General features: G+C 37.2%; 1 protein-coding gene and 1 pseudogene across 1 annotated transcript; one reads left to right on the top strand and one right to left on the bottom strand.

Moving 5' to 3' along the window:
• OR52AE11P (olfactory receptor family 52 subfamily AE member 11, pseudogene) lies at positions 1,071-2,024 on the top strand (annotated as a pseudogene).
• OR52A5 (olfactory receptor family 52 subfamily A member 5) lies at positions 8,618-9,568 on the bottom strand. The gene is given in 1 exon segment (NM_001388830.1): positions 8,618-9,568. A coding segment is annotated over 1 exon segment (951 nt).
• Between the last annotated feature and the right edge of the window lie 9,941 nt (positions 9,569-19,509).

The raw sequence follows: 19,509 nt of genomic DNA, 5'->3' as shown, positions 1-19,509 counted from the left end.
GTTATATTTAAGCTGTTTGAATTTCTTATTATGCATTCCTGATTATTTAAGTTGTCTGTGGTCTACCATATTGTTAAAATTACAACTGCCTTTTGTATAACCTGCAATTCATTGTATATATGCATGTGTGCATCTGTGTGTTTGTGTATGCCTGCATGAATGTTCACACTTGATTGAAAATTCCTTGAGAGCAGTGGCCTTTGTCTTTTTTTCTTTTTTTTTTTTTTATAAATTTCTTGTTTATTGGTGTTCAATTTGCCAACATATAGAATAACACCCAGTGCTCATCCCATCAAGTGCCCCCTCAGTGCCCGTCACTCAGTCACCCCCACCCCAGCCCACCTCCCCTTCCACCACCCCTAGTTCCTTTCCCAGAGTAAGGAGTCTCTCATGTTCTGTCTCCCTTTCTGATATTTCCCACTCATTTTTTCTCCTTTCCCTTTTATTCCCTTTCACTATTTTTTATATTCCCCAAAAGAATGAGACCATATAATGTTTGTCCTTCTCCGATTGACTTATTTCACTCAGCATAATACCTTCCATCCACGTCGAAGCAAATGGTGGGTATTTGTCATTTCTAATGGCTGAGTAATATTCCATTGTATACATAGACCACATCTTCTTTATCCATTCATCTTGCGATGGACACCGAGGCTCCTTCCACAGTTTGGCTATTGTGGCCTTTGTCTTTTTAAAGCAAAGTTGATGTCTATATCACACAATTCAAAAAATCCTAGGCACAAAGAAGCAGAAATTTTATCACTGCTTGTATACTTAATAGATAATGGAAATATAAAACTAGAACAGAAAAAAAAAACACTGAACAGAGAAGAGAAAATTTAAAAAGAAGTCCATCTTATTTGCAAATAAAGATACCGGGGTCCATAACGGGGAAGTGATTAACCCAACAACTTACGGAAGTTTTAGAGAAGAGTCAGCCCTTCACATAGGCTATTTTAGTGTGCCTGGAATCTCCATAAATAAATAATTATTCTGTCAACTTGATTTCTTCCTATAGGAAACTAGCCTCACTACTTTGCACCAGAGCATGCAAACTCTCCAGTTTTAATATGGCAGACAATGCTACACATAGCTACATCTCATCTTTTTTCCTGGTTGGTATTCCTGGTTTGCAAGCTTTTCACTGCTGGATTGGCATCCCTGTCTGCCTCCTGTTTGCCCTGGCCCTGCTGGGGAACAGTGTAATCATCATCACCATCAAAATAGAACCCAGCCTCCACCTGCCTATGTATTTCTTCCTTTGTATGCTGGCAGTGAATGACATGGCTCTTGTCTCTTCCACAGCCCCCAAGATGCTGGGTATCTTCTGGTTGGATGCTCACAAGTTTGACTTTAGTATCTGTCTAGCACAAATGTATTTTATCCACACATTCTGCATAATTGAGTCAGCCCTCTTGGTTGCCATGGCCTTCGACCGGTATGTAGCTATTTGTATCCCACTGCGTTATACAACCATCTTGACAACACCAATGGTCACTAAAATGGGTCTAGCTGGTGTGATCCGAGCTACCTTTATGGTTTTGCCCTGTCCTCTTCTTATTAAAAGGCTACCGTATTACACTAAATATGTAATCAATCATGCCTACTGTGAGCACATGGCTGTGGTGAAGTTGGCCAGTGCCAACACCCTCATTAACAGAGCATATGGAATCTCTGTGGCCCTTTCAGTGATGGTGTTGGACCTAGGGCTCATAGCTACATCCTATATCAAGATCCTTCAGGCAGTCTTCCGGCTATCTTCTCAGAATGCCCGCTCTAAAGCTCTGGGCACCTGTGCTGCCCATGTCTGCACTCTACTTGTATCGTACACACCTGCACTATTTAGTTTCCTAACTCACCGTATTGGCAAGAAGGTACCTCCAAGCATTCATATAATTTTTGCAAGTTTGTATCTTTTGGTGCCTCCCACAGTCAATCCCCTGGTGTATGGTGTCAAGACCAAACAGATTCGTGACCGAGTGGCTAGTCTCTTCCTCCCAAACAAGAAGATTTCTGGAAACTAAAATATGTAAATACAAACCCATGTTTGCAGATTCTGTTTTATGAAATCATGGTACATAAACAATAGTTGCAACTTTGTCCCCAACATACAATTTCTCAATTCAGTTTTATTTCTCAGCAGGGATATTTGATGTTGTACATTTTTCTCTCTTTTTTTCATTTTTTAATATTTCCCTTTCTTTCTCTTGGAAATAAGCTTCATGGGAAGCATTCAATAAATACTTGCAATAAATGTTATTGATTATTGACATTATTTTGTATTCTATATTTATGAATAATATTTCATGATATTCACAAATGTGAAATAGCTAGGTTAATTTTTGTAATAACTTTAAAATTCTCAGTATATTGGACAATGTAATTTAAGAAAACAAATTATTTTCCAATTCACACTGTTACATGCACAGATATAAAATTCTTCAGTAAAAGTCATCATTTTCAAGTTTCATTTTACTTGTTATAACAGTTGTAATAACGGCTTAACCCTCAAATAATGATCACTGTGGGTTTGACTGTTTATGAAGCCTTTTACATTTATTTACTCCTTTAGTCCACAAAACTATACTGTGATGTGGGTAGTATTATTATTCTCCTCGTACCAAGTAGAAAACTGAGGCACAAAAAGGTTTAGTAAATTGCATAAAGGTAGCTCCCCTAGCACAAGGCAATGTAAAATTGAACCCAGGGACTCTGGCTTTCAAAATACATGCTCTGTATTATGCAATATTGCCCATTAATATGCTTATACTTACTTGCCTTATAAATATGGATGCTTATTCCTCTATTTTAATTTTTTACCCTTCTACATCTCCTCTTCTTTTCTATATTGTGGTAGATATTTCTTAAATTTCCTTAAAATCCCTTATAAGTGATAAATCTGCTACAATACCTTGACAACACTCCAAGCAAGAATTACTTCTACTTTACTAGAAAATTGTCAAATCAGTACAGCCTGGTAACACTATTACTATACAATCATTATATGGTTTCACTCATACTGGGAATATAAAAAATAGCGAAAGGGATTATAGGGGAAAGCAGAGAAAATGAGTGGGAAAACTCAGAGAGGGTGACAGAACATGAGAGACTCCTACTCTGGGAAACAAACAAGGGGTAGTGGAGGGGGAAGTGGGCAGGGAGATGAGGTGACTAGGTGATGGGCACTGAGGGGGGTGCTTGACGGGATGAGCACTGAGTGTTAATGTTGGCAAATCGAACTCCAATAAAAATATACATATAAAAATAAAAAATTAAAAAAACATATATATACTTTCAAAACTTAAGGAAAACTCTAAGATTCTGAAAACACTATTTACCCATATGTTATTCCCCTCTCCTTTTTCTTTTTTTTTTTAATTTATTTCTTTCCTCTTTTCCTTCAGTATCATTTGTTTTGATCACATTCATTCAGTGCTGAAGTTGATAATGTTTCACTTCTAAGTTTAATGTTACTATGCATGGAACATAGAAGAAACTACATTGGACGTATCTATAGAATGCTCTGTTACTGAATGATCTGATACTTTAGATCATCATGGGATGTAGTGTTCTTTGATTGGAAATTGCTGGGCTTTGACCAACATTGGTATATATTTTGTGGACAATTCATAAACATTTGTTTGTTCTCAAATGAATTAGTTCCTCAAAACTTTACCTTTTTAGATGTTTCATCTACAGCCATATTCTTGTTTGTCAAACTCAAGTTTAAATACTGCTTCCATAACTGATAGCTAGGTGAGTGTCATTTTTAACATTATAAATCCTAACTTCACCATTGGTAATCTGAAAAATAGTTTTTAAGCTTCATAGTGTTAAAGTAAGAATTTAATGAGACTACAGATGAAACAGTTTCACAGTAGTCAACAAACCAATAGTCAATAGATTGACAATAGTCAATCTTCCAAACACACCAATTCTCGCTGCTATGATAGGTATTGAAAATATGAAGATCGGGATCCCTGGGTGGCTCAGCGGTTTGGCGCCTGCCTTCGGCCCAGGGCATGATCCTGGAGTCCTGGGATCAAGTCCCATATCGGGCTCTCTGCATGGAGCCTGCTTCTCCTTCCCTCTGCCTGTGTCTCTGCCCCTCTCTCTCTCTCTCTCTCTCTCTGTGTGTGTGTGTCTCTCATGAATAAATAAATAAAATCTTAAAAAAAGAAAATATGAAGATCAATTAGTAAATTTATTTTTTCAAATATCTAAATAGAGCTCCCAACTGAGTATATCTACTAGGAGATCCTATTTCTTTAATTTAACATGCCCCAAAGTGGACATTCTGCACTTACTCCCCACCCAAACCATTATAAAAAATGTCTTCTCTCAGTGAATTACATGCCAAGTCACTGAAAAAAGTTACACAAAAACAATTGATGTCATAGAGTATTTATTTTCAAATTATAAGGCAAAGATACATGGAAACTAAGTGGTAAAAAAATATTAAGTAAAGAGAAAATAAAATTCACCAGCCATCCCAGATAATGTAGACAAAACATTAAATATAATATAGTTAAAAACATAGATGATGGGGTGCTTGGGTGGCTCCATTACTTAAGCATCTGACCCTTGATTTCAGCTCAGGTCTTGATCTCAGGGTCATGAGTTCAAGCACAACATTGGAGCCCACTTTAAAAATAAATACATGGATGATTATCAAACAACAGAAAAACATCAAGTCTGAGAAAATTCTAATTGAAGAATATTGGAGGAGATGCCAAGGAAAGGCTGATTTGAGCATTGAAGAATGATGATAATATTACCAGGTAACAGGGGGAGGGTTTCCAAGTAGAGGTAACATCTCAACAGAAGTGAATAGACATAGTAAAAAATATAAAATAAAAATGCCTGCAGAAGACAGTGATGTCTTCAAATAACTGATGTCATCAAAATAAAAGAAAAAATGCTTCAAGGAAAAACATACAATTAGAAAAGCAGTTGGTGGTATCTTTTGCTGTGCAAAAGCTTCTTATCTTGATGAAGTCCCAATAGTTCATTTTTGCTTCTGTTTCTCTTGCCGTCATGGATGAATCTTGCAAGAAGTTACTCTGGCCAAGTTCAAAAAGGGTGTGACCTGTGTTCTCCTCTAGGATTTTGATGGAATCTTGTCTCACATTAAGATCTTTCATTCATTTTGAGTTTATCTTTGTGTATAGTGTAAGAGAGTGATCTAGTTTCATTCTTCTGCATGAGGACGTCCAATTTTCCCAGCACCATTTATTGAAGAAACTGTCTTTTTTCCAGTGGATAGTCCTTCCTCCTTTGTCGAATATTAGTTGACCATAAAGTTGAGGGTCCACTTCTGGATTCTCTATTCTGTTCCATTGATCTATGTGTCTGCTTTTGTGCCAGTACCACACTGCCTTGATGACCACAACTTTGTAGTACAACCTGAAATCTGGCATTGTGATCTTCCCAGCTATAGTTTTCTATTTTAAAATCCCCCTGGCTATTCAGGGTCTTTTCTGATTCCATACAAATCTTAATATAAGAAGCTTTTGCACAGCAAAGATACCATCAACAAAACTCAAAGACAACCTACAGAATGGGAGAAGATATTGGCAAATGACGTATCAGATAAAGGGCTAGTTTCCAAGATATATAAAGAACTTATTACACTCAACAGCAAAGAAACAAGCAATCCAATCATGAAATGGGCAAAAGACATGAACCGAAATCTCACAGAGGAAGACATAGACATGGCCAACACGCACGTGGGGAAATGCTCCGCATCACTTGCCATCAGGGAAATACAAATCAAAACCACAATAAGATCCCATCTCACACCAGTGAGAATGGGGAAAATTAACAAGGCAGGAAACCACAAATGTTGGAGAGGATGTGGAGAAAGGGGAACCCTCCTGCACTATTGGTGGGAATATGAACTGGTGCAGACACTCTGGAAAACTGTTTGGAGGTTCTTTAAAGAGTTAAAAATAGATCTGCCCTATGACCCAGTAATTACACTGCTGGGGATTTACCCCAAAGATACAGATGCAGTGAAATGCCAGGACACCTGCAGCCCGATGTTTCTAGCAGCAATGTCCACAATAGCTAAACTGTGGAAGGAGCCTTGGTGTCCATCGAAGATGAATGGATAAAGAAGAATTGGTCTATGTATATAATGGAATATTCTTCAGCCATTAGAAACGGCAAATACCCACGATTTGCTTCGACGTGGATGGAACTGGAGGGTATTATGCTGAGTGAAATAAGTCAATTAGAGAAGGGCAAACATTATATGGTCTCATTCATTTGGGAATTATAAAAAATAGTGAAAGGGAATAAAGGGGAAAGGAGAAAAAATGAGTGGGAAATATCAGAAAGGGAGACAGAACATGAAAGACTCCTAACTCTGGGAAACGAACTGGGGGTGGTAGAAGGGGAGGTGGGCAGAGGGGTGGAGGTGACTGGGTGATGGGCACTGAGGTGGGCACTTGACGTGATGAGCACTGGGTGTTATTCTATATGTTGGCAAATTGAACACCAATAAAAAATAAATTTATAAAATTTAAAAAAAAGAAAAAGAAGAAGAAAAGCAGTTGGTATATCCAATAAGAGAATATCTGGTGTGTGGCACTATGAAGGTCATTGGTCACCCTGGGAAACAAAGAATAGTACAATGGTCATGGTGAAAAGTCCATACAATCTTGCGTATAGTGGATGACACTGGTTTCAGGTGATAAATCTAGTCCAATCCCTGAACTTATGAATTACACAGCTACACTATATTTTGTACTTATAAAGCCTACCACTGTTCTTAATCAATCACACAGATTATGAATATGTCAAATCCATGGGACAAATCATTGCACACAGATCAAATCCAGCATGCTGGATTGGAAATCAACAAGTAAATGTGTGACAGATGGTTGAAGCCAGATTTTTCACTGTAGGAATGGGACTTTAGCAATAAGCAAATTTAAGTAGTTAGAAAGATCCTTGTGGTAATAAATTCATGTTGCAGATATTACTAAGAACTATAAATTAACTTAATTTAGATGCAAGTGTTTACATACAGAAATATTTATAGATATGTGTATGAGCATAGGTTAGCTAACACACAAAATTCCTTGCTCTGTCACCTGAGAGAATTTAAAGCATTCTTTAATTCTTCGTTTCTAATTCTATTCACCAATAAAAAGAAAAAAACATCCCAGGGAAATCATAATTCTAGAACTGGGGAAAGAAATACCCAAGATTATCCTGGAGCATCTTCCAATGCCATAAAGAAAAAAGCCACACACACACACACACACACACACACACACACACACACAGTGAGGGGTAAGCCAAAAAGGAACAAAAGCATCCAATGGTCAGGATGAAACAGCATGAGCAATAAAATAAAGTAATATTGGATTATACTCAAATTATGACAAAGATACCCATAAATCCATACTGATATAAATAAATGATTAAAGAAATTAATAAGTAGGGAGAATAAATCAATTGCCTTGTAAAAAAATTCTAAATAATTTACTAAATTATGTATCTATTCCGTCCTCAAGGAGAAGGAACATAAATCCCTACTCCTTAAGTGTGGTCTAATTAGAGCAATTTTCCTTCCAAAAGCACAGTAAGAAATGGTAATTAAAATGAAGAAACCTGACAAATACTATCTCAGATAAGTAATTATGCTCAATATACACAGTTAATCAATTATGTTGATAATATGCACCCTTGATACGTAATCAAAATGAGAATTTGACATCTATGATTTTCCTCCCCAAAGCATGTAATTCCAATCTAATCAAGAGAAGCTTACAGAGACTTGACAACTAAATGCAATGTGTCATCCAGGATGGGATCTTTTAGGAAATAAAGGAAGTTAGGGAAAAATTAAGAAACAATAATAAAATATGGACTTTAGTAAATCATATGTATCAACATTGATTCATGAACTATAACACATATTAATGAAAGAAAACAATGATAAGGAAAACTGGGTAGGGGGTCTATGGGAACTCTCAGTAACTAGATATTCAAGTTTTTGTGAAACCAATCATTTGGATTTAAAAAATGTTTAAATTTGCATTCCAATACAAACTTAAACATTCATCTTAATGCTCAGATGAATGTAAGTCAGAAAATAATTGAATAGTGATGACAAAATATAAAGATAAAAAAAATAAAATAAAATAAAATGATAAAGATGATGAGTTGGAGGAGCAAGATTACTGAAATTAGAAGACAAAAAAGAAATTAGTTCACAATCCTTGGAATTATCAACTTTATGAATTAATTTATTGTTTTTAAAGAACACAATGGAAATATTTTAAGCAGAGGTTAACTATTTAAATTTACTTGTGTTTTTAAGAAATTTCCTCACTGAAATATTGAACTAAACTAAATTAAATTAAAGATTGACTAAACCAGAAGCAAATCTGCATGTTTTCTCTCTTTTATGTCATCTACTAATAAGTTGATTCTGTGTACATAAATACTAATGGTTTAAATAGGAATGAGAGCCTGTCTCCAACATAAAATCTAGAACTGTATCTTTCAGCAGCATAAATGAACTTGAGAAAGCACAAAATCTGATCCCAAACTACTATTTCTCAAATTGAATTTTATTATTTGATAAAAGTTAAATGAGAAGTCAAGAGGAATCTTTAGAGTGGAAAACCTTGGACACTCGATCTCGAATCTGTTTGGTCTTCACCCCATACACTATAGGATTGAGCAAAGGAGGGACAAGCAGGTAAAGGTTGGACAGAAGAATATGAATGTAGGGTGGAATATGGAACCCAAACCTGTGTGTAAAGAAGGAGAAGAAACCAAGGAGATAAAACTCAAGGAAGACACAAATATGGGCAATGTAGGTGTTGAAGGCTTTGAGCCTAGCTTCCCTCTGAGGCAGATTGAAGACAGTTATAAATATTCGGATGTAGGAGAGGGTGATGAAGATTATGTCAAATCCAAGTATAGTGAAGGCCACAAAGAGACCATAGATCTTGTTGACTCGAATGTCTTCTGCTGCCAACTTCACAATGGCCATGTGCTCACAGTATGAATGGGAGACCACAGTGGTCCCGAAGTGTTTCAGCCGACATTTGATGAGGATGAGACATGGAGCTACAAGGAGGGCTGCTCTGAGCATCACTCCCACTCCAATTTGAGTGAGAAAGTGGTAGGTAAAGATGGTTGCATGTCTCAGGGGATCACAGATGGCCACATAGCGGTCCAGGGCCATGGCCAGCAGAATTCCTGATTCAATGCATTGGAAGGTGTGGATAAGCCACATCTGAAAGAGACAGGCATCAAAGTATATGTCAGGCAGATGAAACCAGAAGATGCCTAGCATTTTTGGTAGGATGCAGGTGCTGAGAGCAATGTCTGTTGCTCCAAGCATTGCCAGGAAGAGATACATGGGCTCATGGAGGCTGCGTTCTGATTTGATGATGACCAGGAGCAGGGAATTCCCAAACAGAGCAATGATGTACATGGCACAGAAAGGAATTCCAATCCAGAACTGCACAGACTCCAAGCCGGGAATCCCAATCAGTGTCAGCACCGGGGGCATGAAGATTGTGCCATTGAGCTTGAACATCTTGGCTTAGAGCTGCTTGATTAATGTTGCAAATTTTGTATTGAGTTTCTCTTTATTTGTTCTCATCTAGATTTATTGAAATTTCTAGAAACAGAAATTGAATTTGTTTTTAAAGGGCATTTTGTCAAGCCTAGCTGTTTATTGATTGTGTAATTCTAGGAATGCACAGACAGGCTCCCCAAATTCTCTGCCCCTGTCTCTGTGTCTACCTCTCTCCATGAAGGCAACACAAATACACAGGAGAATTCAATATGCAAAGCAAACCCACTTGCATTTGAAGCTGTATGTGCATTTGTGGCCATTTGTCAGTTAAAGAATGTTAGTTTGGTTTTATAATAGGTTCAAGAACTTAGGATGTTACATGTATTTTTCTTATTGTTTTGTTATTTATTTCATGTCTCCATGGACTTTATGCTGTCTATTCTTTTAAATAACTTTTAGAAAACAGATACAATAAAAAAGGGGAGGTGAGTGAAACCATTTGCCTGTCAGAGATCTTTCTTTCTAAAACTATGATTCATTGTAAATCCCTTTACTAAGCAATTGGTTAGTATCTAGGAACTGTGGGTTAAGTTAAATTAAAAAAAAAGGGGCTCTCTATGTCATCAAAGAGATTAAATAGGTATGCTAAGTATGATAAAATAAGATTTTAAGTTTAGAGGGAAGTAAAGCCTCATGTATAATTCTATGGGATGTCAATGTAAGAAAAGCTCACACTAGGGGGAATTGACAGAGACAAGACGAGAGGAGAGATTTTCATTGAAGATGTTACATGTATTAATTTTGTTTTTACCCAAGTGGAATTCGCAGGCAGTCATTTGTCTGCAGTCAATGCAAAGAGAGGAAAAAAAGAAACATTCACCATTCTGAGCAGTATTCTATACCAATGGAAAATAGGAAGTTACAAAGTAGTGACCTATACCTTAAAGACAACAATCTATCCATGAATATGCATTGTTTAATAAAAAGTTAAATGTCTCTATGCTTAGGAAAGGAAAAATTAATATTATTAACATGTCATTTATTATAGACTTGATGTACATATGCAATGTAAGTATCATCAAAATCCCAGCAGGTCACATTGTGTATATGTACAAACTGTTCTTCATTCAGTTAATATGGAAAGGGAAAAGACCCAAAACAGCAATAGGCACTAGAGAAGAACAAAATGGAAACAAATAGAAGTGAGAGCCCATAAATAGACACACACATATGCAAAGTTAACTGACACAGAACAAAGGCAATTTAATGGAGAAGGAAAATCTTTTCCACTAATGGTGCAGGAACGACTGCATATCCACATGCAAAAATAAACGATGTAGACATAGACCTTACATCTTTCACAAAAATTCACTCCAAGTGGATCACAGTACTTTTAGGTGGGAAATAAAGTATAAAAATTCTAAAAGAGAGGATAGGATAACCTATAGGAGATCATGGCCCCAACAGTCAACTTTTTGTTAACTTTCAAAGTATGATCGGTGAAAAAAGAAATTGATTAAGTTGATCTTCATTACAGTTGGAAACCATCTGTTCGGTGAAAGACATGGTTAAGAGAATTAAAAGACAAATCACAGACAGGGACCAAATATTTACAAAGTATGTATTTGATTAAAGGACTTTTATCCAAAATGTACAAAGAACTCTTAAAACTCAACAATAAGAAAGTGAACAAATTAAAAATGGGCAAAAATCTGAACATAAACCTCAACCAAGAGGAGGATATATTGATGAAAAATGAGCACATAAAAAATGCTCAACATCCTAGGTCACAGAATTTCAAAACAAAGCAACAGTGCAATATTACCACACACCTTTTTCAATTGCCTGAAATTCAAGACTCTGATGTGTTAAATGCTGGTAAGGAAGTGGGTCAACAAGAATTCTCATTCATTAAGGGTGAAGATGCAAAATGGCACAGCTACGTGGGAGACAGTGCACAGAGCTAACCATAGGCTTATCATGAAATCCAGTAACTGTGCTCCTAAGTATTATCCAAGTGAATTCAAAGCTTATGTAAACACAAAGCTTGTGCATGAATATTAATAGCATCTTTATTCACAATTGCCAAAACTGGGAAGCAACCAATATCTCTATCATGTATACACAAACTGTGATACTTCCACATGATGAAGTATTCAGTGACAATAAGAAATGAACTATCAAGTCCCAAAAGATTTGGAGAAACTTGAAGTCCATGTTGCTAAGTGAATGAGGCTGCCCTGGAAAAGCCACCCACATGGGATTCCTACTATATGATATTCTAGAAAAGTAAAACTATAGAGACAGTATTCACTAGGGCTTCAGGGAGAAAAAGAGAGGGGTGAATACGTGGAGCCTAGGACTTTTTTAAGGTAGAAGAATATTCTATAAGGTACAACAATAATGGCTATAAGATATCAAGCATTTGTCCAACCCCAAAGAAATGTAGAACACAAAGAATGAGCCCTAATGTAAATTATGACTTTAGTTAATAGTAAATATAAGAAAACCTAATTAATACCAATTTGTTCATCAGTTGCAACGAATGTACCCCACTAGTGCAAGATGTTAATTGCCAGAGAAAATGTAGGATGGGAGAGGAAGAGAGTGTATATGGAAACTACACTTTCTGCACAATTTTTCTGTAAAACTGAAACTAATCTACAAATAAACATCATCAATAAAAAAGTTAAATATATACATAACGGGGTCTATAACAGAACTTGTGTCATGGCATTTTATTTTTTTATTTTTTTTTTTTAATTTTTTTATTTATTTATTTATGATAGTCAGAGAGAGAGAGAGAGAGAAAGAGAGGCAGATACATAGGCAGAGGGAGAAGCAGGCTCCATGCACCGGGAGCCCGACGTGGGATTCGATCCTGGGTCTCCAGGATCGCGCCCTGGGCCAAAGGCAGGCGCCAAACCGCTGCGCCACCCAGGGATCCCCTGTCATGGCATTTTAAATAAATTATACCTCAGAGGTGGACCTTAGGGAGTAATCTCCAGTATTCCAGGCAAAATTAGAAATTTTTGAACTAAACTATACAAAATAAAATTGATGTTGACAAATGGCAAACTAGGCAGATTTTGAAATGAGTAAAACTTGATGCATGAATAAAATATTCTTACTGAAATTCAGGTATACATTTTGCATGGAAAATTGAAATTGATAGAATAATGGTCTAAAATGAAACATTTAAATATTTTTAGTTTCTCTTGGAAAACTTTCTCATATAAATAACTGCTCAAAAAATAATATCATTTCAAAGAATAGATGGCACTTACTGATTCTGAAGAAGATAACGTTAGTAAAATAAATCTGAAAATGTATTTGTTCAGAAATCAATTGCTATGATTTACTACTGAGAAATACTTTTCATATCGTTATTATTAAAATGATTATATTCCTGTGATGCCTGCATGGCTACATGGTTGAACATCTGCTTTTGGCTCACAGTGTGATACCAGGGTCCCAGGATGTCTTGCATCAGACTCCCTGCAGGGAATGCAGTGCAGGACACTTCCTCTTCTATGTCTCTGCCTCTCTCTCGGTGTTTCTCATGAATAAATAAAATCTTTAAAAAAATAAAATAAAATGATTATATTCCTCACATACAGTCTCATTGGTTTTGGTTGGATGGGTGGAATAAAATGCATGGAACACACAACTGGCTTTAATACAGCCACGAAAAAAAAAAAAAGATTAAAATTGTCCTGAACCAGGCAATGCTCAATTAGAAAATACAAATTTTGTGGAACTGTCCTCTTTAATCAAAGTGTGGCATTAACTCTGGGAAATGAACAAGGAGTGGTGGAAAGAGAGGTGGGCGGGGGGTGGGGATGACTAGGTGACGGGCACTGAGGGGGGCACTTGGCTGGATGAATATTGGGTGTAATGCTATATGTTGGCAACTTGAACTCCAATTTAAAAAATCAATTAAATGTTAAAAATATAATAAATAAAATAATAAAAAAATAAAACAAAAAAAAATAAAATGGACAAAAAAAAAAAAAAGGTGTGGCATTACATCACACCCTTAACCCAACCCTTAAACCATTTCCTTTCTCTTCCAAATACCTGCTCCTCTAAAACCCACCCTTGGATGTCAATGCACAGCCCAGTTTCCTGTTTACTGTCATTCATTCCTCTGGGAGAATGTTAGTATCTGTTCCAGTTTAAACATTGCTTGCACATCACATAACTGTGACATTCTCACATTCACTTTGAAGCTTTTCCTTCTCGTTGGTACAATAGTAATACCAAAGGAATTCAGTTAAGTTCGATCTGAGTGCTTTTCCTGATATTTCCCATGTAAAAGACACTGTGCCAGGGGCTGAGCAAACACACATGACATCTGCAGAATTTGCCTGCAGCAAACAATGAGGCTACACTCTTGTTGACTCCTTTAGGTTGCAGCTCAATTCTCCCAACAGGACATCTGGCCCTGTGCTTAGCCTGGAGCATGCATTCAGATCGCACGTTTTCAACTTAATAATGTTGTTGATCTGCAACATAAATATCAAGCATTAGCTTTATTTTTCTCATTTATAATGGCAGATGTTGATAGAAATGACTCCTAGTCAATTGCTGGTTCTTTGGGCCCTTGCTCTTGCAAAGCTCATTCTGCCCCAAAAAGCAGCAGACAGGTTGTAGATACAAGAGGCTATCAAGGGATCCCTGGGTGGCGCAGCGGTTTGGCGCCTGCCTTTGGCCCAGGGCGCGATCCTGGAGACCCAAGATCAAATCCCATGTCGGGCTCCCGGTGCATGGAGCCTGCTTCTCCCTCTGCCTGTGTCTCTGCCTCTCTCTCTCTCCCTATCTCTCTCTCTCTCTCTGTGTGACTATCATAAATAAATAAAAAATTTTTAAAAAAGGCTATCGACACTGTCCCTTTGCTTGTTTGATTTCAACACATGCAAAATACTAAGTCTAAATGCGTTCTCCTTTGAAAGGACATGAATTGTGCATGTATACAAAATCTAGGGGGTTTCCACCAAGATAACCTCTGTACTGAAGGATCAATTAATTGAAAACTTCACTTGTCTGATGCTCTAACCATTTGCCTCAGGGATCACTGGGTAATCCAGGGCTCAGATAAATGTGAAATCACGGCTCTACAGCCATTGCATTATTTTATTTCTGAGATATGTCCAGAATCCATGGTCTGGAACCTTGTTGTAACTCTCTGGATTGATGTAATTACTCTGTTCCTGGCTCTTGATATTCCTCTCGCATAGTCTTACCTCCCTAAGCACATCTTTTTTTTTTTTTTTTAAGATTTTATTTATTTATTCATGAAAGACACACACACACAGAGAGAGAGAGAAAGAGAGAGAGAGAGGCAGAGACAAGGGCATAGGGAAAAGCAGGCTTCATGCAGAAAACCTGATGTGGGACTCGACCCCGGAACTCCAGGATCACGCCCTGGGCTGAAGGCAGGCACTAAAACTGCTGAGCCACCCAGAGATTCCCTCCCTAAGCACATCTACTCTATTACTATTCTATCTCTCCTTCCTTTCTCTCTCTCTCTCTCTCTCTCTCTCTCTTTCTCTCTTTCACACACACAGACACACACAGAGACACTTCAAAAAATGTTGTCAGGTCCATTTCAGGTATTTGTAATGTGTACAGATCCTTTTCTCTTTCCAGTGCAAGAAGGAAAATGTTTAATCTCCAGGGAAACTGTCTTCCCACCTGCACCATCTCCAGGTTTTCATGCTTGCTGGTCACTTTCTTTGGCCTTCTCTATTAGCTCTAACAAAGACAAAGCTCAACTGTGACCACATCATGCTAGACTCAGAACCACCTGAAGGAAGCTTTATTCTGAGGATGACTTGATACCTAAGGGAAAGCTAGTTTCTATGTGGATGAGATGTAGTGGATCCGAATATCAATGGATATTATACCTACCTAAAAATAGGTTCAGACCCCAGGCATTCCTTATCTGATTCATTATAAGAAACTTTGGTTTTGGCCTCTCTGGTTCTTTTTGTGCTATCAATTCATTAGCAGCTAAACATGTGTGAAGTCAGTTTAAATTTTTACAAAATAATTTAGACAGATGTATATAATGAATGCCCTTCAAATAGACAAGGGAACTCTAATTCTACTCAATGTGGACTTCTACCCCTCACTTGTGTTAGATGACTACAGATTTTCCTCTTTGGCAGGTGCATAAGTAGGTAGTATGAATGTGATTTCAAAGACATCATGAACTTCTGACTGTAAATGAGGCAAAACAATTGCCATCTAATTTCCCTAGTTCTTGAAGAGATTTTAAGGGCTGTGAATCTGAAGGTATTTTTTTTTTCCTTTTTTTGGTTGGGTGTCTTGTTTTGTTTGTTTGTTTCTTTCTTTTTTTTTTTTTTTTTTTTTTTTTCTGTTTAATTCACCACTTTTCCTGGCTAAGGCAGGTCCTTAGTATCTCTCTGTCCTTGATTCCCATCATTAATCCCTAATACCCTCATAAAAGTCCTTAGTGTCAGGCCAGTATTCTTAATTTACTACCATTACATCTTCAATCATGCAAGGCCTCCTTTGTGTAATTCCGTCCATGTAAGTTTCCTTCTACCCTTCAATGCTTAAGATCAATCTACCCTACATTCTCCCCAGAAAAATTCATTGATCAATGCAGTCCCAAAATTGTTGTTTCTCTATCCTCCTCATTCTTTAAACATGTTTTTCCTTTCAATATGTGCTGATGTATCAGCCTACACATTCTTTCAGAATGTAACTTGTTTAATGACATTATTGACTTCAAAATCACATCTACCTAAATTTTCCAAATTAAAGAAAAGCAACTGAGTAAAAGGCATAGAGTTTTTATATTTAGAATATAGAAATCACAGGTTAAAGGAGACAAGTGTTCATGTATCTGGATTTTATTTTTCTGTCTTAGCAGAAACACTAATATACTGTATTAATGATTGAGAATGAGGAAAATCGGTGTTTCATTTTGTTTTCCTAATTTTTAAATCTCCATGAATAAAAGCTCTCATTTATGTATCACATTCATAGAACTTCATAGAACCATACAATAAGACTATCCATTGGAAAAAGGACAGTTCTTCAATAAATGGTGCTGAGATAGTTTGACAGCTATGTGCAGAAGAATGCAGACCATTTACCTACACCATACACAAAGATACACTCAAAGTGGTTGAAAGATCTAAATGTGAGACAAGAATCTATCAAAATCCTAGAGGAGAACACAGGAAACACCCTTTTTGATCTTGGCCACAGCAACTTCTTGCAAGATACCTCTGTGAAGGCAAGGGAAACAAAAGCAAAAATGAACTATTGGGACTTCATCAAGATAAAAAGCTTCTGCACAGCAAAAGAAACAGTCCACAAAACTAAAAGACAAAGTACAGAATGAGAGAGGATATTTGGAAATGACCTATCAGATAAAAGGCTAGTATCCAAGGTCTATAAAGAACTTATTACACTCAACAGCAAAGAAACAAACAATCCAATCATGAAATGGGCAAAAGACATGAACAGAAATTTCACCAAAGAAGACATCCACATGGCCAACAAGCACATGAGAAAATGCTCCACATCACTGGCCATCAGGGAAATACAAATCAAAACCACAATGAGATACCACCTCACACCAGTGAGAATGAGGAAAATTAACAAGACAGGAAACAACAAATGTTGGAGAGGATGTGGAGAAAGGGGAACCCTCCTGCACTGTTGGTGGGAATGTGAACTGGTGCAGCCAGTCTGGAAAACTGTGTGGAGGTTCCTCAAAGAGTTAAAAATAGGGCTACCCTATGACCCAGGAATTGCATTGCTTGGGGTTTGCTCCAAAGATACAGATGCAGTGAAAGACTGAGACACCTGCACCCCGATGTTTTAGCAGCAATGTCCATAATAGCCAAACTGTGGAAGGAGCCTCGGTGTCCATCGAAAGATGAATGGATAAAGAAGATGTGGTCTATGTATACAATGGAATATTCCTCAGCCATTAGAAATGACGAATACCCACATTTGCTTCGACGTGGATGGAACTGGAGGGTATTATGCCGAGTGAAGTAAGTCAATCAGAGAAGGACAATCATTATATGGTTTCACTCATGGGGAATGTCAAAAATAGTGAAAGGGATTATATGGGAAAGGAGAGAAAATGAGTGGGAAAAATCAGAGAGGGTGACAAAACATTAGAGACTCCTAACTCTGGGAAATGAACAAGGGGTAGCGGAAGGGGAGGTGCGCAGGGGGATGAGGTGACTGGGGTGATGGGCACTGAGGGGGGTACTTGACAGGATAAGCATTGGATGTTATATATTGGCAAATCGATCTCCAATAAAAATATATACATATTAAAAAAAGGACCATAAAATAATTTTCAGGAAATTACCCTAAAAATATATACAAGAGATACTATTCATGCACATGTTACTCATCCTTTTTTTGTTGTTGTTACTCATCCTTATATTCTGACATATATTTCATTTTTATTTCCAGTATATTGTGGTCTAGTGTTATTTTTCTCTTATTCAGGGCCATATCCCCCCTCTTCGTAACCCACATTATTTTCCTGCTTTTTATTTGTTTTGAGACACATTAGCTACTCTTTGGTCATATGACCAAATGTCTTTATTCCTTTAATTACCCACCAGTCTGTGTTTGAAAAATTTTGATTAGTCTATTCAGTTTTTTCAACAGAGAAACTCAATAATGCTAGAGAAAATCACAATTCTTAAAGAGTTGCCAGAGGCACTTGGGTGCCTCAGTGGTTGACAGTCTGCCTTTGGCTCAGGTCTTGATCCCGGGGTCCTGGAATTGAGTCCCACATCAGGCTCCCCGCCGGGAACCTGCTTCTCCATCTGCCCCTCTCTGTATATCTCTCATGAATGAATAAATAAAATCCTTTCAAAAAGAGTTGCCTCAAAATTAATGCAGCTCTAAAATTCCTGACTGATTTCTAGACATTATGTCTAAATCCCACCTCTCTGTGTATTTGCTTTGATAACCTCCTTCTCTGTCATTCTCTCTCTCCCAAAAATGCAGTTACAATACATATATGCATATACAAATTGTATCTTTAAAAATCTACTTATTTATTCACGAGAGACAGAGAGAGAGAGAGAGAGAGAGAGAGAGAGAGAGAGAGAGGTAGAGACACAGGCAGAGGGAGAAGCAGGCACCATGCAGGGAGCCTGACCTGGGACTTGATCCCGGGTCTCCAGGATCACACCCTGGGCTGTAGGTGGCGCTAAACCGCCGAGTCACCCAGGCTGCCCTCAAAGTTCCTTTGAATTAAGTTCACCTTTTTCATTGTTGTTGACAGGACTTTCTCCCTATGTCCCTGATTCCTGTCAACCCTATAAGTAGGAAATATCTATCTTAAAATGTTTGGGAAGATAATTCCTACGCTTACTTTCAGTTCACCACTCACTTTGCCAAAACGTGAAGATGAAAATGAAAAATGATTCATAAAACTGTTGAGATTAGAAAAAATGTTTAGATGAGAGTCATCTTTCTTTAACCTTTGGTAATCTCCCTCTAAATCTTTTTTTTTTTTTCTCTAGGACTGTCTCTCTGACTCTGCCTCTCCCTTTCTTTTATTTTTACTTCCATCTCTCCAATACAGTCAAGAGCAATATATTTATTTTCTTACTTCTGATGCCACATAGTGGTTAACTTCATTACTGACTGGTTGTAGGTGGATGAGAAAATCCGTCTAATTCAGTTAGAAATAGGAAAACAGATTTTTTTTGCCTGATATTCTAGAATTCTGATTTAATCTACCTTCACCAACCATGCAAATCAATCTCACTTGATCAAAATATCTATAAGAAGACCGATTATTGTATTTGTATACTCAATAAACATACTTCATTTTTTTCCAGAAAAAATAGCTAACCTACCATTCCTTCAAACTCAGTCATACATTTAGTGACTAAATGCTTAGCATATAAGGGATGATCTTTAGTACATACTATTAA

Source organism: Canis lupus, chromosome 21 (assembly GCF_011100685.1).
Source record: "Canis lupus familiaris isolate Mischka breed German Shepherd chromosome 21, alternate assembly UU_Cfam_GSD_1.0, whole genome shotgun sequence".
Classification (NCBI taxonomy): Eukaryota; Metazoa; Chordata; class Mammalia; order Carnivora; family Canidae; genus Canis; species Canis lupus.
The sequence above is the reverse complement of the archived record's forward strand: the minus strand, read 5'-3'. Positions and strand labels throughout refer to the sequence as shown.